Source organism: Pristiophorus japonicus, chromosome 15, assembly GCF_044704955.1.
Source record: "Pristiophorus japonicus isolate sPriJap1 chromosome 15, sPriJap1.hap1, whole genome shotgun sequence".
Classification (NCBI taxonomy): domain Eukaryota; kingdom Metazoa; phylum Chordata; class Chondrichthyes; family Pristiophoridae; genus Pristiophorus; species Pristiophorus japonicus.
The window spans coordinates 168,603,345-168,621,159 of NC_091991.1; the positions used below are offsets into that span (position 1 = coordinate 168,603,345).

Consider the following 17,815-nt stretch of genomic DNA (forward strand, 5'->3'; position numbering starts at 1 on the left):
CTAAACTCTCCTCTTAATGTTTTTCTCACACATTTCTTATTTCTCTCTCCTGACTTAATTACTTTATATCCTTCAGTTTTCCCTTTACCTGTAGTGCCAAAAGCACAATTTCTTACGCTTACTCTCCTCTCTTCCCTTTCATTTGTCCTAGAATACTAACTTTTCCACTTAAAACCTCCCCCACATTTACTAGTCCTCGTGACCGCCCTATTCATTCTTTCCGCAAGGACCCTGGTCTCAGCCAGGTTCAGGTGGAGCCCTTCCTAATGGTACAGTTCCTTCTTGTCCCAGTACTGGTGCCAATGTCCCATGAAATTGAACCCCTCTTTCCCACACTACTCCTTCAGCCACATGGTCACCTCCCATATCTGCTTATCCCTATGCCAATTTACATATGGCTCGGGCAATTAACCAGAGATTAGAAACCTTGAGGTCCTGTTTTTTAAAATTTAGCTCCTAATACTCTCTGAACAGGACCTCTTGGTTACTCTTTCCTATGTTGTTGGTCCCGGCATGGTTCACAACAACTGAATCCTTCCCCTCCCTCTCCAATATTCTTTCAAGCCGGTTTGAGATGTCCCTTATCCTGGTACCAGGTAGGCAACATACCATGTGGGTCTCTTGATCCTGCTTACAAAGGATGCTATCTGTCCTCCTAAATAATGAATCCCCTACAACTACCACATTCTGTTCCACCTCCTCCTCCCTTTAAACAGCCTCCTGCTCCAAGGTGCCATGGTCAACATTCTGGCTGTCCTTCTGACAGTCTTCATCTTTATCCTCGCAGGTAGCAAGCACATTGTATCTGTTGGACAGGTTCAGTTTCTGCTGATCCGCGTTCTCTCTTACCTGGTTTCCCTTACTCTGTACGCTATCGGACACATCAGCCCCATTCTGACCCTGCACCTCTCTACGAAGTGTGACTGAGATCTAGAGCAAGCTGTCCAGATACTCCTCCCCCTCTACATTTATTCCATCTGCACTTTGCAGTGCCTTCAATTAACTGCTGGCTAGTAAAAATTGTTGGAGAAGTATAAATAATCAAAGTCCAAAAAAATTAAGACATTCCTTATTTAATAAAATAAGAATACACCGTTACTAAATGGGTCACATTCTGCAGCTGGTAACGGTGACCTTGAATTAATATCAATAGTTTTCATTAATGTTCTGTTGTCTCACAGCACAGCAGAAAATTGCTGGCAATAGAAATCAAAGCACATATTTAATACATACACACACAAAGTTGATATTAGTGGAATCATTTAAAAGATAAAATAAAGGCTGGAAAAAAGCTATAAATCAAATCAAAGATGAGCACGGTTCTATTTTTTCTTCCGACATTGATCCTCAGCATTATTAATTTTCCCTTACTAAGATGAAGAAGAGACAGCTTGCCATCAGTCAGGCTTCTGCCAACGTTCTGTAACCTGCCAATAGGAAGTGAACAAGAGCATCCAGAAGTCACACTCCATCAATCCCTTCTCCCACTGTGAGCAATTAGCTGGGCTAAGCAGCCAGTAAAACAACAAGTTCATTACCTGATCTCACGGTGGATGGCGTGCTTGGTTCCCCATATCCAAATTGATTGACTGCGATGATCCGAAATTCATAGCTCACTCCTTGCTTAAGCTGATCCCGGCTAACCACGTGCGATGTTGCATCACCAGGGATATCCTTCACAAATGTATCCCACAATCCTTCATCTAAAAAGACAAACCAATCAAGTTAAGGCAGCCGAACATTAAAAAGCAGATACCATGGAGCAAAAAAAACCCTGAAGGATTTCAGTTCGGCTTGATAGCATTAGTAATGATGTTTAACATATTTTTGTTCCTTATTTTAGCTTCATTTTGACACAATCTTATCATTAATGATTTGGGAAGGAAGAGGGGACTGCCTTTGCTTGGTTTCACTCTTAACTATCTGATCATAGCCACAGCATCTCCAGCAACGGCTTCTCTTTCCACCCTGCACCATTACCTCCGGAGTCCTCCAAGGATCTATCTTTGGCCCCCTTCCTTTTCCTCAGCTACATGCTGCCCCTTGGTGACAACATCCACAGTTCTGGGATCAGCTTCCACATTTATGCTGATGACACCCAACTCAACCTCTCCACCGCTTCTGTCCTGTCAAGACTCTGGCCTCTTGCATACCCCTCGTCTCTTCACCCCAGCATTGGCAACTGTTCCGTTAGCTGCTTGGGCTCCATGCTCAGAATTCCCTCTCCAAATACCTCGGCCACAATACCTCCCTCTTCTCCTTCAAAACCCACCTCTTTAACCAAGCTTTTGCTCCCCTCTCCTAATATCTCCTTTGGCTCGGAATCCATTTACAAAAATTATGCCCCTGTGAGTGCTTTGGGATGGTTTTCTAAAGGCGCCACATAAATGTTCTTTTTTTTTATAATTTAAGAAAAATGTATTAAAGGAGAGCTACCCTGTCAGAGAATGATTTTCAAAAGTTTTATTTCCTTAAATATCTTAACTGTTAGGAAGGACTAAAAGGACAGAGTATGGACTCGACATCTACCTGACCTGAAACTGGTATTGCATGGGTAGGGCGGTGCTCTACATTATGATTCTTTCTAACAGAAGAATTTAAAAAAAGAAAGCAACATCCTCAAAGGAATTCTCTAAAGGGATGTTCTCCTTTAATATATTTTACTTAAATTATTTTTTAAAAGTATTCAGCAGTTTACTAATTTCTTGAGGCTCCGAGTGTGGGCAGGTCAGAGAATTCCACTTGAAGATCAGCCGTGCTTACCTGAGGGTCGTGCCTCGATTACGTAGCCTTCTATTGGTCCAGCTCCAAGCACACCCTGTGCCCAATGAACGGTGAGCGCAGATGCTGTTTCACTAATCGAGGGGTTTAGAGGGGGACCTGGGGCACCTGTGCAAAATGTCAAGAACTTTCACTATAAAAAGAACAAAGGCAGTACTCTTGTGAAATAGGAATAAACACATTCCATTGCTGATTGTGTTTTTAGAAATTCCAGTACTCAATAACAATTATAGATTACAAGATTATCGAGTGACAGGAAGAAAATGTGCCCCCAACACACACAATGCTCTGCAACCCCCTGCCTCACACTAATCAGAGATGACACTATTGTAACATCACCTCCTTTGGGCAGGAGGGTCAGATGATGCACAATGCAGCCTTATCTTTGACTGTTAGTACTATTCTGTAACTGGTTTTCAGGCAACTGCCACAATCTTTACATTATAACCCCCTGTTCCTGATGAGAATAGGGTGGCCAGAGGGAGCATTGCAGCACAGCTCAGCCAGCGTCTCATGCATTATTACAAAAGCAAAATACTACGGAGGCTGGAAATCTGAAATAAAAACATTTATTCACTGCTGCCTTCCATCCTATCACAGATTTTCCCTTTTGTTCTTTCCTCCCTTTCTCTGCCTTGCACTTTCTTAAAATCTATTACATCTCTAACTTTTTCCATTACACAGACATGGTTGCAAGACTAAGGCTGGGAACTGAATATTCAGGGCTCCTTGACAATTCGGAAGGATAGACAGAAAGGAAAAGGAGGTGGGGTAATAAAAGATGAGATCAGTGCAGTCGTGAGAAATGATATTGACTCAGAAGATCAAGATATAGAATCAGTTTGGGTGGAGAAAAGAAATAATAAGGGGAAGAAGTCACTGGTGGGCATAGTCTATAGGCCCTTAACAGTAGCTACATTGTTGGACAGAGTATAAATCAAGAAATAATGGAGGCTTGTAAGAAAGGTACGGCAATAATCATGGGTGATTTTAACCTTCATATTGATTGGACAAATCAAATTGGCCATGGTAGCCTTGAGGAAGAGTTCAGAGAGTGTATCCGGGATGGTTTCCTTGAACAATACATTATGGAACCAACCAGGGAGCAGGCTATCTTAGATCTGGTACTTAGATGAGACAGGATTAATAAATGATCTCATAGTAAAGGATCTGTTGTGCATGGAAAAAGAGTCGGACTGAACACTGTGAGCTCGAAGTAAAGTGTGACCGTAGTCTTTTATGACAGGTCACCAGAGTGCCCCTCCAGCCTGTGAAGCCTTCTTAAATACCTGTGCTCCCAAGGGATTATGAGATCCCTTGGGACTCCAAGGGATGAGCCCTCTGGTGGCTGTACAGAGTAAATACAAGTATACATATATAACAGGATCCTCTAGGAAAGAGTGATCATAGCATGGTTGAATTTCAAATTCAGTTGGAGGGTGAGAAAGTCAGATCTCAAACCAGTGTCCTGATTCTAAATAATGGCGATTACAAAGGTATGAAGGCAGAGTTGGCTAAATTGAACTGGGAAAATAGATTAAAATGCAAGATGGTTGATAAGCAGTGGCAGACATTTAAGTAGATATTTCATAATCTCAACAGAAATATATTCCAGTGAGAAGGAAAGACTTTAAGAGAAGAGAGAACCATCCGTGACTATCTAAGGAACTAAAGGATGATATCAAATTGAAAACAATGGCATATAAAGTGGTTAAGATTAGTGGGAGGCCAGAGGATTGTGAATTTTTAAAAAACCAGCAAAGGACGACTACAAAGATAATAAAGAGGAAAGATAGGTTATGAGAGTAAACTAGCAAGAAATATAAAAACAGATAGTAAGAGCTTCTACTTGTATATAAAAAGAAAGCAAGTAGCTAAAGCAAACGTTGGTCCCTGAGAGGATGAATTAATAATGGGGAGCAGGGAAATGGCAGAGACATTGAACAAATATTTTGTATCAGTCTTCACGGTAGAAGACACTAAAAACATCCCAATAATGGATAATCATGGGGCAAATAGGGAGGGAGGAACTTAAAACAATCACTGTCACTAAAGAAAAAGTACTCGGTAAAATAATGGGACTAAAGGTGGACAAGTCCCCTGGACCTGATAGTTTGCATCCTAGGGTCTTAAAGGAAGTGGCTGCAGAGATAGTGGATGCATTGGTTATAATCTATCAAACCTCGCTGGATTCTGGACAGGTCCCAGCAGATTGGAAAAACGCAAATGTATCGCCACTATTTAAAAAAGGAGAGACAAACAGAAAGCAGGAAACTGTAGACCAGTTAGCCTAACATCTGTCATTGGGAAAATGCTGGAGTCCATTATTCAGGAAGCAATAGCAGGACATTTGGAAAAACAAAATACAGTCAAGCAGAGTCAACATGGTTTTATGAAAGGGAAATCATGTTTGACAAATTTGCTGGAGTTCTTTGTGGATGTAACAAGTAGGGTGGATAAGGGGGAACCAGTGGATGTGGTGTATTTGGATTTCCAGAAGGCATTCGATAAAATGCCACATAAAATGCTACTGCACAAGATAAAAGCATGGATAGCGGATTGGCTAACTAACAGAAAACAGAGACTCGGGATAAATGCGTCATTTTCTGGTTGGCAAACGCTAACTAGTGGGGTGCCAGAAGGATCGGTGCTCAGACCTCAACTATTTACAATCTATATTAATGACTTGGATGAAGGGACAGAGTGTAATGTAGCCAAGTTTACTGATGAAACAAAAATGGGTGGGAAAGCAAGTTGTGAGGAGGACACAAACAATCTGTAAAGAGATTATAGACAGGCTAAGTGAGCGGGCAAACATTTGCAGATGGAGTGCAATGTGGGAAAGTGTGAGGTTATCCACTTTGGCAGGAAAAATAAAAAAGCAAATCATTATTTAAATGGAGAGAATTTACAAAATGCTGTCAGTTTATTCCTGAGACGAAGGGGTTGACTTATGAAGAAAGGTTGGGTCTATACTCATTGGAGTTTAGAAGAATGAGAGGTGATCTTATTGAAACATGTAAGATACTGAGGGGGCTCAACAAGGTAGATGCAGAGAGGATGTTTCCCCTCGTATAAGAATCCAGAACTAGGGGGCATAGTTTCAAACTAAGGGGTCGCCCATTTAGAACTGAGATGAGGAGGAATTTCTTCTGTTGGAGAATCGTAAATCTGTGGAATTCTCTGTCCCAGAGAGCTGTGGAAGCTGGGTCATTGAATATATTTAAGGTGGAGATAGACAGATTTTTGAGCGATAAGAGAGTGAAGGGTTATGGGAAGCGGGCAATATAGTGGAGCTGAGCCCAGGATCAGATCAGCCATGATCTTATTAAATGGCGGAGGAGACTCGCGGGGCCAGGTGGCCTAATCTGCTCCTATTTCTTATGTTAGAAACATAGAAAATAGGTGCAGGAGTAGGCCATTCGGCCCTTCTAGCCTGCACCGCCATTCAATGAGTTCATGGCTGAACATGCAACTTCAGTACCCCATTCCTGCTTTCTCGCCATACCCCTTGATTCCCCTAGTAGTAAGGACTACATCTAACTCCTTTTTGAATATATTTAGTGAATTGGCCTCAACAACTTTCTGTGGTAGAGAATTCCACAGGTTCACCATTCTCTGGGTGAAGAAGTTTCTCCTCATCTCGGTCCTAAATGGCTTACCCCTTATCCTTAGACTGTGTCCCCTGGTTCTGGACTTCCCTAAAATTGGGAACATTCTTCCTGCATCTAACCTGTCTAACCCCGTCAGAATTTTAAACGTTTCTATGAGGTCCCCTCTCATTCTTCTGAACTCCAGTGAATACAAGCCCAGTTGATCCAGTCTTTCTTGATAGGTCAGTCCCGCCATCCCGGGAATCAGTCTGGTGAACCATCGCTGCACTCCCTCGATAGCAAGAATGTCCTTCCTCAGGTTAGGAGACCAAAACTGTACACAATACTCCAGGTGTGGCCTTACCAAGGCCCTGTACAACTATAGTAACACCTCCCTGCCCCTGTACTCAAATCCCCTCGCTATGAATGTTCTTATGTTCTTCCAATTCTGATGAAAGGTCATCGACCTGAAACGTTAACTATTTCTCCACAGATGCTGCCTGACCTACTGAGTATTCCCAGCATTTTCTGCTTTTATCTCACGCATTATTGTTGTTTTCTGCGTGTGGCACAGTTTTGCACTTTGCAAAGGACTCCACGTTGATTCTTTGGTGCAGGAAGTGGAAGGAGAAGGAAGTCAGCAAAGTGAGCAGGCAACAAAGATCCTGCTACAGGAAGAGGTTGCCCTGGTGTCAGATATCTGCACAGGCAACGTATAAGCAAGAGTTTCACCCAGAAAAGCTTCTTCCCCATTGCCCCATCATGGCTCCCCTTTGCTTACAATATCTACTTAATCACTTCCGGACCTGTTGCTCTCTCTATAATTACCAAGGTTCTCATTTTGACAACATTTAGGTAATGTTTTTTGCAAACATTTCCCCAGTTTGTCCCAATTAATTTTACCCATGTCCCACGGTTGACCAAAGGGACAACAGTCTCGATTTGAACCTAGGGCTGAAGCGTGGCAAATGGGGGAGGGAGGGAGGTACCCATGATGTGCCAATGTGAGGCCCAGGCAACTTTAACACCTGGACTTCATTTAAATGTCCCCATGGTGACTCTCTCCCGAAGCCAGTAGAGATGATGTGGAAGCTGGTGGGCTGGTGCGGGGATTTCAGCAGGGACCGGAGGGAATGGCTCTGGCACAAGGCCTTGGGGGTGGAGGTTTAGAATCTGATAAGCATTGAGGTTGGTGAAGGTAGAGAGAAGCCCTGGGGTTGGGAGGAACACTCCTGTTCTTCCTGGCCCTCAAGGATGCCTGTTTAAAAAAAAAATTGTTTACACGGGCCTTGTTGGCCCTGGATCCTGTCTTCCACCATCTATTGCAGGCTGCTTCATCACTGGACCTCACAGCCACGATCCCCAGTTAAAATGGCATTGGGGTACGAATGATCTCATCAGACTCCATTATTTCCTTATTAATGAGGCCCCCACTTTCCTACAATGGGTGGCCATGACATCCCCGAAAACTCGAAAAAGCAGGAAACGCGGTGGGAACTAACTGGGTAGCGCCTACCTCCCATTTTGACCACCCACACCCTGACCACCGGCTGGGCAGGGTTAAAATTGCACCCAACTTTTCTGTGTGCCTATGACTGTTTCTTCCTATTGTGCCTCTTCAATCCTAACCTCCTGCTGCCCTCAGGGTAGAGAATGCCTTCCTCCTTTGCCTTATTTTGGAGAACAGTCCAAGCATTTGGGGGGGGGGGGGGCTCTCTGTGCCCTAATGCAGCAGCTTCTGACATCCTTCCTTCCCTCCCAATACAGCACTACAAATGCTAGCACTCAGTTAATGGCTGGCCTGTCCACTTAAAAGTATTGCAGCCAGCTTAATGCTTCACCAGCACCAGATGTCCACCCCCGCTCTCCAAGAAGTATGCTCCCTATGAGGGCACGAATAGCCTCCATGAATATTAAGTGAAGGTGCACCAAGGAACATTGGGCTGGTTCTTGGTAGTGTAATCCTGGTGGATGGAAGTGAACTTCTGGCATTATTTCAGTGATGAACTGGCCACGGAGGACAATCCAGGCCCTAATCAAACAAAAGACATTTATGAAGTCTGGTTAAAATTTTGTGATTTTTTTTAAGTTAATGAAATAAGTGACTACAAATTAGACACTATATTATTGAATCCAGGATGTAATTTATGAATAACAATTTCCAATTGCATGAAGACTGCTGTTAATTGGAGGGCTCTTTATTTGATCACTTGTATTTAACATATTGGGTTAATTTTTTTAAATTCAAAAATGGTGACCATTTCAATGAGACTAACGTTACTTAAAGGGGTTTCCATTTCTATGCACACCTAAATCCCACACCGTCAAACCCTCTGAACTGCTTTGTGCAGGTGGGAGAAGTCTAAGCGCACAAAGTAATGAGTGGTTATTGATTGAATCAGAAATTGTCATGGCAACAATCCTATTTACCATGGTAGCAGATATCTCTGAGGAAAAGTATTAGTCAAGCACAAATATTGTTCATCAGATTCCCCTGTGAATCCATGTTCAGGGCTGCTCTGTTAAATGTATTGTTGGAAGTAGGATCACATGGGACTGGACTAGTGAATTATTGTGTGATGTTACTGATCTACCATGTATTAGTGAACTTTATTATGTGGACTATCGATGTTTTACTATGTTTTGCAAAGTGTCCAATTTCACAATCCAGAAAATGAAAGTGCATCCTTCAACACTGTTGGAAACACAGATCTTAAAAAAAAAAGCATGATTTCTCTCTGTCTTCCTCAATCCCACTAATTCATTCTTTCATTGCACGGACATGTCTTGGCAAGGAGGCAACCTCCTCTCAGGCTTTTGTCAATGTCACTCCATTACTGGCTTCCAAGAACTGGCTGGGGGAAGCTAACTCTGCTCTTTTCTCTCTCTTCGGAGAAGTGTCTGACCTTTGCATACCGCCCTCCCGGACATCAGGGTAGTGGGGTGTCTCAAGTAATTTAAGTAACCAATGACAGCTTTGATTCTGGCAGCGGTGGCATGCTGTGTGCTTTGTATTATTATCCATATTGCTGGCTTAGCTCGTGCAGTACCTGGGGTACAGATAATAATCGACCAATGCACCACCTCAAAGTAATCTTACTTTCATTTTATTCACTTTAATTTCAAGGCAGGGGTTGCATTAAGTTGAAGGTAATACAAAGACAGTGGGGGGGAAAGGAAATAAAAGTTTTAGAAAGCAAAAACACCCCCCAAAAATTATTTGGGGGCAGGTTGAGTTCAAATGAATTTATAAATAACCTTTATAGATCAGTGAAAACCTCTCAAAGCTTAGTTATATATACCTTATTATTAAACTGAAACTGAAAAGAACAGTCCAGGAAACTTGTATAATTAACCTAAAAAAAAGATTAGCATGTAATCAAATTGAATCAATATTTTTTCAATCTGACCGGCTAACAGGCGAGAAATGGAAGAACATTATAAAGTTAATGTCGACAGGATTCCCCCCCACACCCACCCACCTCGCCATAAATATCAGGGTCTGTGAGTTAATCCAGCAAGACAGCAACTTCCCCATGCAGACAAACACAACTGGGACCCTTACCTTCTTCTGGTCCAGGCGTAACATTAGCCTTTATCTCAGGGCCAAAGGTGTAGGTTTTGGCTTGAACATGAAAGCAGTAAGGGACCCCCTTAAACAAATCCCGAACCTTCAGCCAGCGTTGATTGTTGCCCCGAAGATCGACCGTCACCACTTTACTCACACCTAAACAGATAGAAAAAAATAAAGAAACTGTACCAACATCAACGCTCTATACAGAACCAAAGAAAAATGTCAACAGTGTAATTTGAGTCTGCTGCCCCCTTAAGATGGATTAGAAACCCACTGGGGGTAATTTAGACTCTGTGCGATAGGATCAATGGAAATAAAAATGAGGAGAGATGTAAAATAGGCTGCCGATTCGTTACTGGCCGCTTTACACCAATGCACAAAGTCAAGATCACCCTCAATTTCTTTTGTAAAAAATTATCAGGTAGATTCCCACACAGCAGAGAAACATGCTATTCTCTGAGCTCTGCCCAACTTTCTGTGTACTTACTGTACCTTGTACTGATTCCAATGGCTCATAGACCAATCTGTATCCCTCGAGAACTCCATTGGGCATGGCTGGCTCTCCCCAGAACACTTTCAATGTGGTGGTGGTAACTTCTGTAAATGTGATATAACTGGGAGCACTTGGAGCTGTTGTATCAGCAAAAAACAAAAAGACACATACATAAATATTTAAATGCAGTACTTGCAATTATATCCAGTCACAGCTCAATCTGAATTTGAATTCAGTGTCTCCATATCATTAAGAATTTGATCAATACAGGAAAAGTACCCTTTATACAGTAAAAGGAGGGAAACTGGTAATCTTGAAGGAACTGTAGACGTATTATAAGTTTGGGTCAATTTCTCCCCTGCGTATGTACAGCAGCCGGAATGGATTTTTTCCTCCAGAAGGATCAGGCATTTTGCTCCGTGCTGAGGATTTTCCATACTTCGCCTGTAAATGAAAAGCTGCTACAGGCTCGATAAACTCGGATCCCTAGTGCAGTCTGTTATGACGGATTGGCTAAGGCAGGGACACTGGGCTGGAAATTCGGTATCGCAACTTCTGGGGCTCTAATTTTTGAAATGTTGAAAACTCAGTGCCAGGCGCTAATGATCCTGAGCTTCCACTAAATTGGCTGTTAGCGCTTTAGGAAAGAACTGGAGTGCTTAATCAAGCGCGAATGACGTTAGTAGGCGCTATCAGCAGAGTGATAATGAATTTCAGGTGCAATGCAATCTGGAATGATCCTTCACACTGGCTCCTTCCGGCTCTTAAAAGGGAGGTTCCATCATTGTGCAGATCCTCATCAACATTGGTGGCTGTGACCTGCAGCAACTGAATCCAGTAATTCTCATGGTTGATCCCATTCCCAGGGAGAGAGCTCGCTGTTTCACCGACCAGGCATTGGTCACGGGAGTGGAACGAAGGAGGGCAATACTGTTCTCGGCCACTGTAAGGAGGACACTGCCCCAGGTCTTCAGGGCAATGCGGAGGGAAGTGGCCCAGAAGATCTCAGCCAGCAGTGTGGTCATAAGGAGCCTGACACAGTGTTGCAAGAAATCCAACAACCTCACTTGAGTGGTCAGGGTGCGTACATGCTCCAACACGTCCTATATACCAGCATCTGAACCTCAGTCTGTACACACTGCACAAACCAGCACACCCCCATCACTCACCCACTAAAACTCACATCCATATCTCACACCTTGCCTACAATGACAGCTATTCAACTATGCAACGCACATTTCCCAAACACATAGCTGCATTCTCACTCACACACGTTTGTTTCTCTTTCAGGCCAAGATGGCCCACAATAGGAGGTAGCAGCCGAGAACAGGCGGGGGTGATACACAGTTCGAGCAGCTTACAGACCTTGAGGAGCGAGTGCTGCAACTCATTGGGCACCAGGTGGTGGGTGCTGTGGTCTTCGGCGATGTCGACCCCCTTGGGGTCAACGGTATCTTTATCCTCTCTCCTGATCTCATCCCACTTCCCCCTCACACCAGAAGCCTTTCTCACTTTCCAGCTCCTGATACTGTCTGCACCATGGGGAAGCCCACTATCCTGGCAAAGTCACATGCACGCTAGTGCTGCTTCTCTCTGGCGATGGGGAAGAAAATGTAGTCCCTTCTCCTTCTGTGGAGAGCATCTGTGACCTTACGGATGAAACAATGTACGTCGATCGGCGATATGTTAGATATGTCTCCGGTTGCACACTGGAAGGATCCACTGGTGTAGAAATTGAGGGCGACGGTGACCTTGACTGCAACTGAGCGAGCCGTGGTCGCCCTGTCTGAGGCTGGAGGTCTGGTTGCAGGGGGTGGCAGAGCCACCTTTCAAGGCCCCAGCACTTCCTTAAGAATCTGTTACATTTCGAACTATTGCCAGTTCTGACAAAGGGTCATCGACCTAAAATGTTAACTCTGTTTCTCTCGCCACAGATGCTACCTGACCCGCTGAGATTTCCAGAATTTTCTGTTTTTATTTCAGATTCCAGCATCTGCAGTATTTTGCTTTAGTGTTGTGGCAGCATGCTTTGCTGACTACAAATGAACCGGATGTTGATGCATTTAAATACCACTCCTCCAACGGCCATCCGACTGCATATCGCCTCCTCTTCCTACCGTTGTTGACGGCAGGCGCTCAGACAGGGGGTGAGAGCATATTTCTGATCTGGTGCGGTAATGGGGTGTTGCGCACCGGACGACGTCACAATCATCGGGGCACTACGGACCGAGGCGGTAAGTCTTAGTGCCAGCGCAAAACTGCCAAGGAAGTTTGCAGGCGTCATTCAATGCCCAGTCAGGAACCCATTAGTGCCCCGGCAGGTGCTAACGGGAGGTGCAAACCAGGCCAATTTCTCCCCCATAGTACTTAAGAATTCTTCAGGAAATCGCTGATAAAAGACTGCACTTGTGAGAGGTGCGTGGGCAAGAAGGTTAGTTGGTTGAAACGGGTACCTCCTGTTAGCATTAGTTCTTGCTGATCGAAATTAGCCCAGAGGTGACTGCATTGAGTAATCTTGATGATTGTGCCAAAGACATAGTCAGTACCATCTGCTTAAAGATTTTGATTTAGCCATTCTGCTGGTTCTAATGTCAGATGGCAATGGAGCAGCTAAGGAACCAGGACTAGAGCAGCTTCATGACTTATCATGTTGCTCTCAGTTAGTACATGACTTTCTTCACATTGTACCGTTCTCCACAATAATTTTAACAACATTGATTGGTGGATGGGGGCACGGTGGGATCAAGTGGATCGAGGGAAGTCTGTCTTCTGAAAAAGTTCTTAGGCGACAGTGTACCTGGGTGATACCCCCTTCCATGACAGCAAATCCTTATTTTACATGAAAATCAAATAAAGAAGAATGTAATTTCCCTAGTAGCGAGATGAAACACTCTGTTATTGCTGCCTAATAAAAACTAAATTGAAACAGGTATTAAAAAGGATTATGAACCAAGATCAATAACTTGGAACGATTCCCCTTTCTTCCTGCTCATTGAGCGAAAGAAAACCCTCCCAGCCAACAGTAAATGCTGCATTATATTACAGTATCTGACTGCATTTACTTGTATCACCAGCAAGTGGTTGAACTGTGCAATACCACAGGACATATTTCAATGCAAAAGTTTGTTATATCTCCAGCCAGTATCAAGAATATCACATGATCATAAATGGGTGAAATGGTGGGCAGCTAAAGGAACAATTGTGAATTTAAGATAAAACAACAGTGTGATGTGTAACATTTTTGCATTGATGTGAACGATGTCTTTTTCTTCATCCTTTGTAGCGAGGATGGTGAACTGTTCAGATCTGATGTTTCACTTTCCTGTGGGTTGTTAACCCTCGTATGTGAATTTATTTTCTTTATAAAAACAGAAAATAGTGCAGTATGTTGTTTTATTTCTGTTTTACATTCCTTCACCTGAGTGAGTTGCTTTTCAGTGAAGAAGTAAAATAAAAATAATAACCAAGCAAACTAGAAGATCTTAATTTCTACACAACACAATTGGTCCAGGTCTGTTGGTACTGCGGGTTGAATGATTATGTTGTTAGATCAACATACTGGAGTTTTCACTCACTTACTCTTGGGAGTCAGATGGAACTTTCGTGCTAAAGGTTTAAACTGTGGCTAGTCCCTCTGGAATTAAATAGAGTTCCTTATTATGCAAATTGTACATTGTCTGTTGAAAGGAGTAGGCTTTATAGACCAATTGGCTTCATTCATTCTATTCTTATGTTTTTAATGAACATTTCTAATTTTGTTAAACAATTTTCAGCAAAAAAAACAAAAAAGCCCCAAACACACATAAGATCCTTTTAACAGAATGTCAATTCTAAACAGTTTTTTCATTCTCAATTGTTAGTCCCACAATAAAGGCTTATTTCTTCCCAATTTTCATGATAATTTGACTGTTAGATAAAAACGTTCAGATATCATGGCAATTCAGCTATCAATGGTCTATTTTTACATCATCTTAAGTATAGTGCTTGACTAAAATTGAATTCATGGAACTGATTCAATATTGACAATTAACTAACTGAAAAATAGGATAAATGCAGCCTTGAAATCTGAACTCACACAATATGGGCTCATGTATTTTGATGAGAAAACTACAGAAAAGGGATGCAACAATAAGAGAAAGAAATGGAAACATTTGTGAACATAAATAACAATGATTCCATTCACAATGAGGAAAAATAAATCTGAACCTGGCTCCTCAACCGTGTAAATTTACAAGAGTACCAGAAATGTTATTTTCTTTTTTCTTTTCAGCGATTCTTCTCTCATCCAGGTGTAAGTCACAAGACAGTTTTACATTGAGAGAGTGTCGACGAAGCATTCTTCAATATAAAAGGCCAGACCTATAGCAATCATAATTACTATGATTAGTCAACAACTCCATTACCATTGCATCATGTCACTACCATGATAGTAGAAGGTGAAGGAGTTCTGAGTAGAGCACTTGCTTAGGGAGTCTTGTGTTGGGCATGTGGACGACGTGGCCTGCCCAACGGAACTGTTCACGTATGGTCAGTGCTTCGATGTTGGCCTGAGCGAGAACACTGGACGTTGATGCGTCTATCCTCCCAGGATCTTGAAGAGGCAGCGCTGGTGGTACTTCTCCAGCGCTTTGAGGTGCTGCTGTATATAGTCCACGTCTCTGAGCCATATAGGAGGGCAGGTATCATTACTGCCCCAGGTGGGCAGAGGAAACACTTCAAGTACACCCTCAAAGCCTCCTTGATAAAGTGCAACATTCCCACCGGCACCATGGAATTCCCTGGCCCAAGACTGCCCAAAGTGGAGGAACAGCATCCAGGAGGGCGCGAAGCATCTCGTGTCTCGTCGCCGAGAGAATGCAGAAACCAAGTGCAGACAGCGGAAGGTATGTCCAGCAAACCAGCCTCCCCACCTACCCTTTCCTTCAACCACTGCCTGTCCCACCTGTGACAGAAACTGTAATTCCCGCATTGGACTGTACAGCTACCTGAGAACTCACTTTCAGAGTGGAAGCAAGTCTGCCTTGATTTCAAGGGACTGCCTATGATGATGATGATAAGTTGAACTAGATGAACCACAGTCTTTTGTCATCCAGCAATTCATATGTTCCGACCTGCATGATTCTAATTACATAGGGTGGCTACATTTTTTTTGATCTTGTGAACTGCCACTGGATTCAATGCCTCCTGTGCCTTCTGGGCAAACACAGGGCACCAATCCATATGTCTGCACATGTGCGTTTGATATCTTTATATTTATAGATTATGGCTTGAACATATTAGCATATTGTTTGATTATAGTTCGAGCAGCGGGGAGTCCGGACGCGGCCTATAAAGGCCCAACGTCGGAGGAGGAGCAGCAGTTCGAGCAGCGGGGAGTCCGGGCGAGGCCGATAAAGGCAGTTCGAGCAGCGGGGACAGAAGGCAAAAAAAAGTAGAAAGAAATCGAAAGGTGACGTCACAGCCAAGGGGGTAAGTGATTGGCTGGTGATTGGTAAGTAGCTTTTCTTTTTCTTTTCTATTTCAGTAAGTAACCTTTAGCATTGTTGTTGCCAATTAAGTTAATCTAGGGGTTAAGTCATGGCAGGAGAGCTCGGACACGTGTTATGCTCCTCCTGTACCATGTGGGAAGTCAGGGACGCGACGTGTGCGGGAAAGTGTGTCTGCCACCAGTTCCTGACGAAGCGCGTTGCGGAACTGGAGCTGTGGGTGGATTCACTCTGGAGCATGCATGATGCTGAGAAGGATGTGAATAGCACATTTAGTGAGTTGGTCTTACCGCAGGTAAAGGGTCCACAGCCAGATAGGGAATGGAAGACCAACAAGAAGAGCAGTGCAAGGAAGGTAGTGCAGGGGTCCCCTGCAGTCATCCCCCTGCAAAACAGATACACCGCTTTGGGTATTGTTGAGGGGGATGACTCATCAGGGGAGAGCAGCAGCAGCCAGGTTCATGGCACTGTGGCTGGCTCTGCTACACAGGAGGGCAGAAAAAAAGAGTGGGAGATCAATAGTGATAGGGGATTCGATTGTAAGGGGAATAGATAGGCGTTTCTGTGGCCGCAACCGAGACTCAAGAATGGTATGTTGCCTCCCTGGTGCAAGGGTTAAGGATGTCTTGGAGCGGGTGCAGGACATTCTGAAAAGGGAGGGTGAACAGACAGTTGTCGTGGTGCATATAGGTACCAACGATATCGGTAAAAAAACGGGTCCTACGAGACGAATTTAGGGAGCTAGGAGTTAAATTAAAAAGTAAGACCTCAAAAGTGGTAATCTCAGGATTGCTACCAGTGCCACGTGCTAGTCAGAGTAGGAAACGCAGGATAGCTCAGATGAATACGTAGCTTGAGGAGTGGTGCAGAAGGGAGGGATTCAAATTCCTGGGACATTGGAACCGGTTCTGGGGGAGGTGGGACCAGTACAAACCGGACAGTCTTCACCTGGGCAGAACCGGAATCAATGTCCTAGGGGGAGTGTTTGCTAGTGCTGTTTGGGAGGAGTTAAACTAATATGGCAGTGGGATTGGAACCTATGCAGGGAGACAGAGGGGAATAAAATGGAGACAGAAGCAAAAGATAGAAAGGAGAATAATAAAAGTGGAGGGCAGAGAAACCCAAGGCAAAAAACAAAAAGGGCCACTTTACAGCAGAATTCTAAAGGGTCAAATTGTGTTGAAAAGACAAGCCTGAAGGCTCTGTGCCTCAATGCGAGGAGTATTCGGAATAAGGTGGACAAACTAACTGCGCAGATAGCAGTTAACGGGTATGATGTGATTGGCATCACGGAGACATGGCTCCAGGGTGACCAAGGCTGGGAACTCAACATCCAAGGGTATTCAGCAGTTAGGAAGGATAGACAGAAAGGAAAAGGAGGCGGGGTGGCGTTGCTGGTTAAAGAGGAAATTAATGCAATTGTAAGGAAGGACATTAGCTTGGATGATGTGGAATCGGTATGGATGGAGCTACGGAATATCAAAGAGCAGAAAACGCTAATGGGAATTGTGTACAGGCCACCAAATAGTAGTAGCGAGGTTGGGGACAGCATCAAACAAGAAATAAGGGATGTGTGCAATAAAGGTACAGCAGTAATCATGGGCGACTTTAATCTACGTATTGATTGGGCTAACCTAACTGGTAGCAATGCGGTGGAGGAGGATTTCCTGGAGTGTATTAGGGATGGTTTTCTAGACCAATATGTCGAGGAACCAACCAGAGAGCTGCCCATCCTAGACTGGGTAATGTGTAATGAGAAGGGACTAATTAGCAATCTTGTTGTGCAAGGCCTCTTGGGAGGAGTGACCATAATATGGTAGAATTCTTTATTAAGATGGAGAGTGACAAAGTTAATTCAGAAACTAGGGTCCTGAACTTAAGGAAAGGT

The 17,815-nt window shown here is 43.7% G+C and overlaps 1 protein-coding gene across 3 annotated transcripts in view; it reads right to left on the bottom strand.

The window, feature by feature from the left end:
- The window catches only part of sdk1a (sidekick cell adhesion molecule 1a), an 892,584-nt gene that overhangs the window by 18,942 nt on the left and 855,827 nt on the right, over nt 1–17,815 (bottom strand). For all 3 annotated transcript variants that reach the window (XM_070901293.1, XM_070901295.1, XM_070901292.1), the window contains 4 exons: nt 10,441–10,578; nt 9,940–10,101; nt 2,764–2,889; nt 1,539–1,703 (listed from right to left, as the gene is read on the bottom strand). In XM_070901293.1, the coding sequence (XP_070757394.1) occupies nt 1,539–1,703; nt 2,764–2,889; nt 9,940–10,101; nt 10,441–10,578 (591 nt within the window). The remainder of the gene's footprint in view (nt 1–1,538; nt 1,704–2,763; nt 2,890–9,939; nt 10,102–10,440; nt 10,579–17,815) is intronic.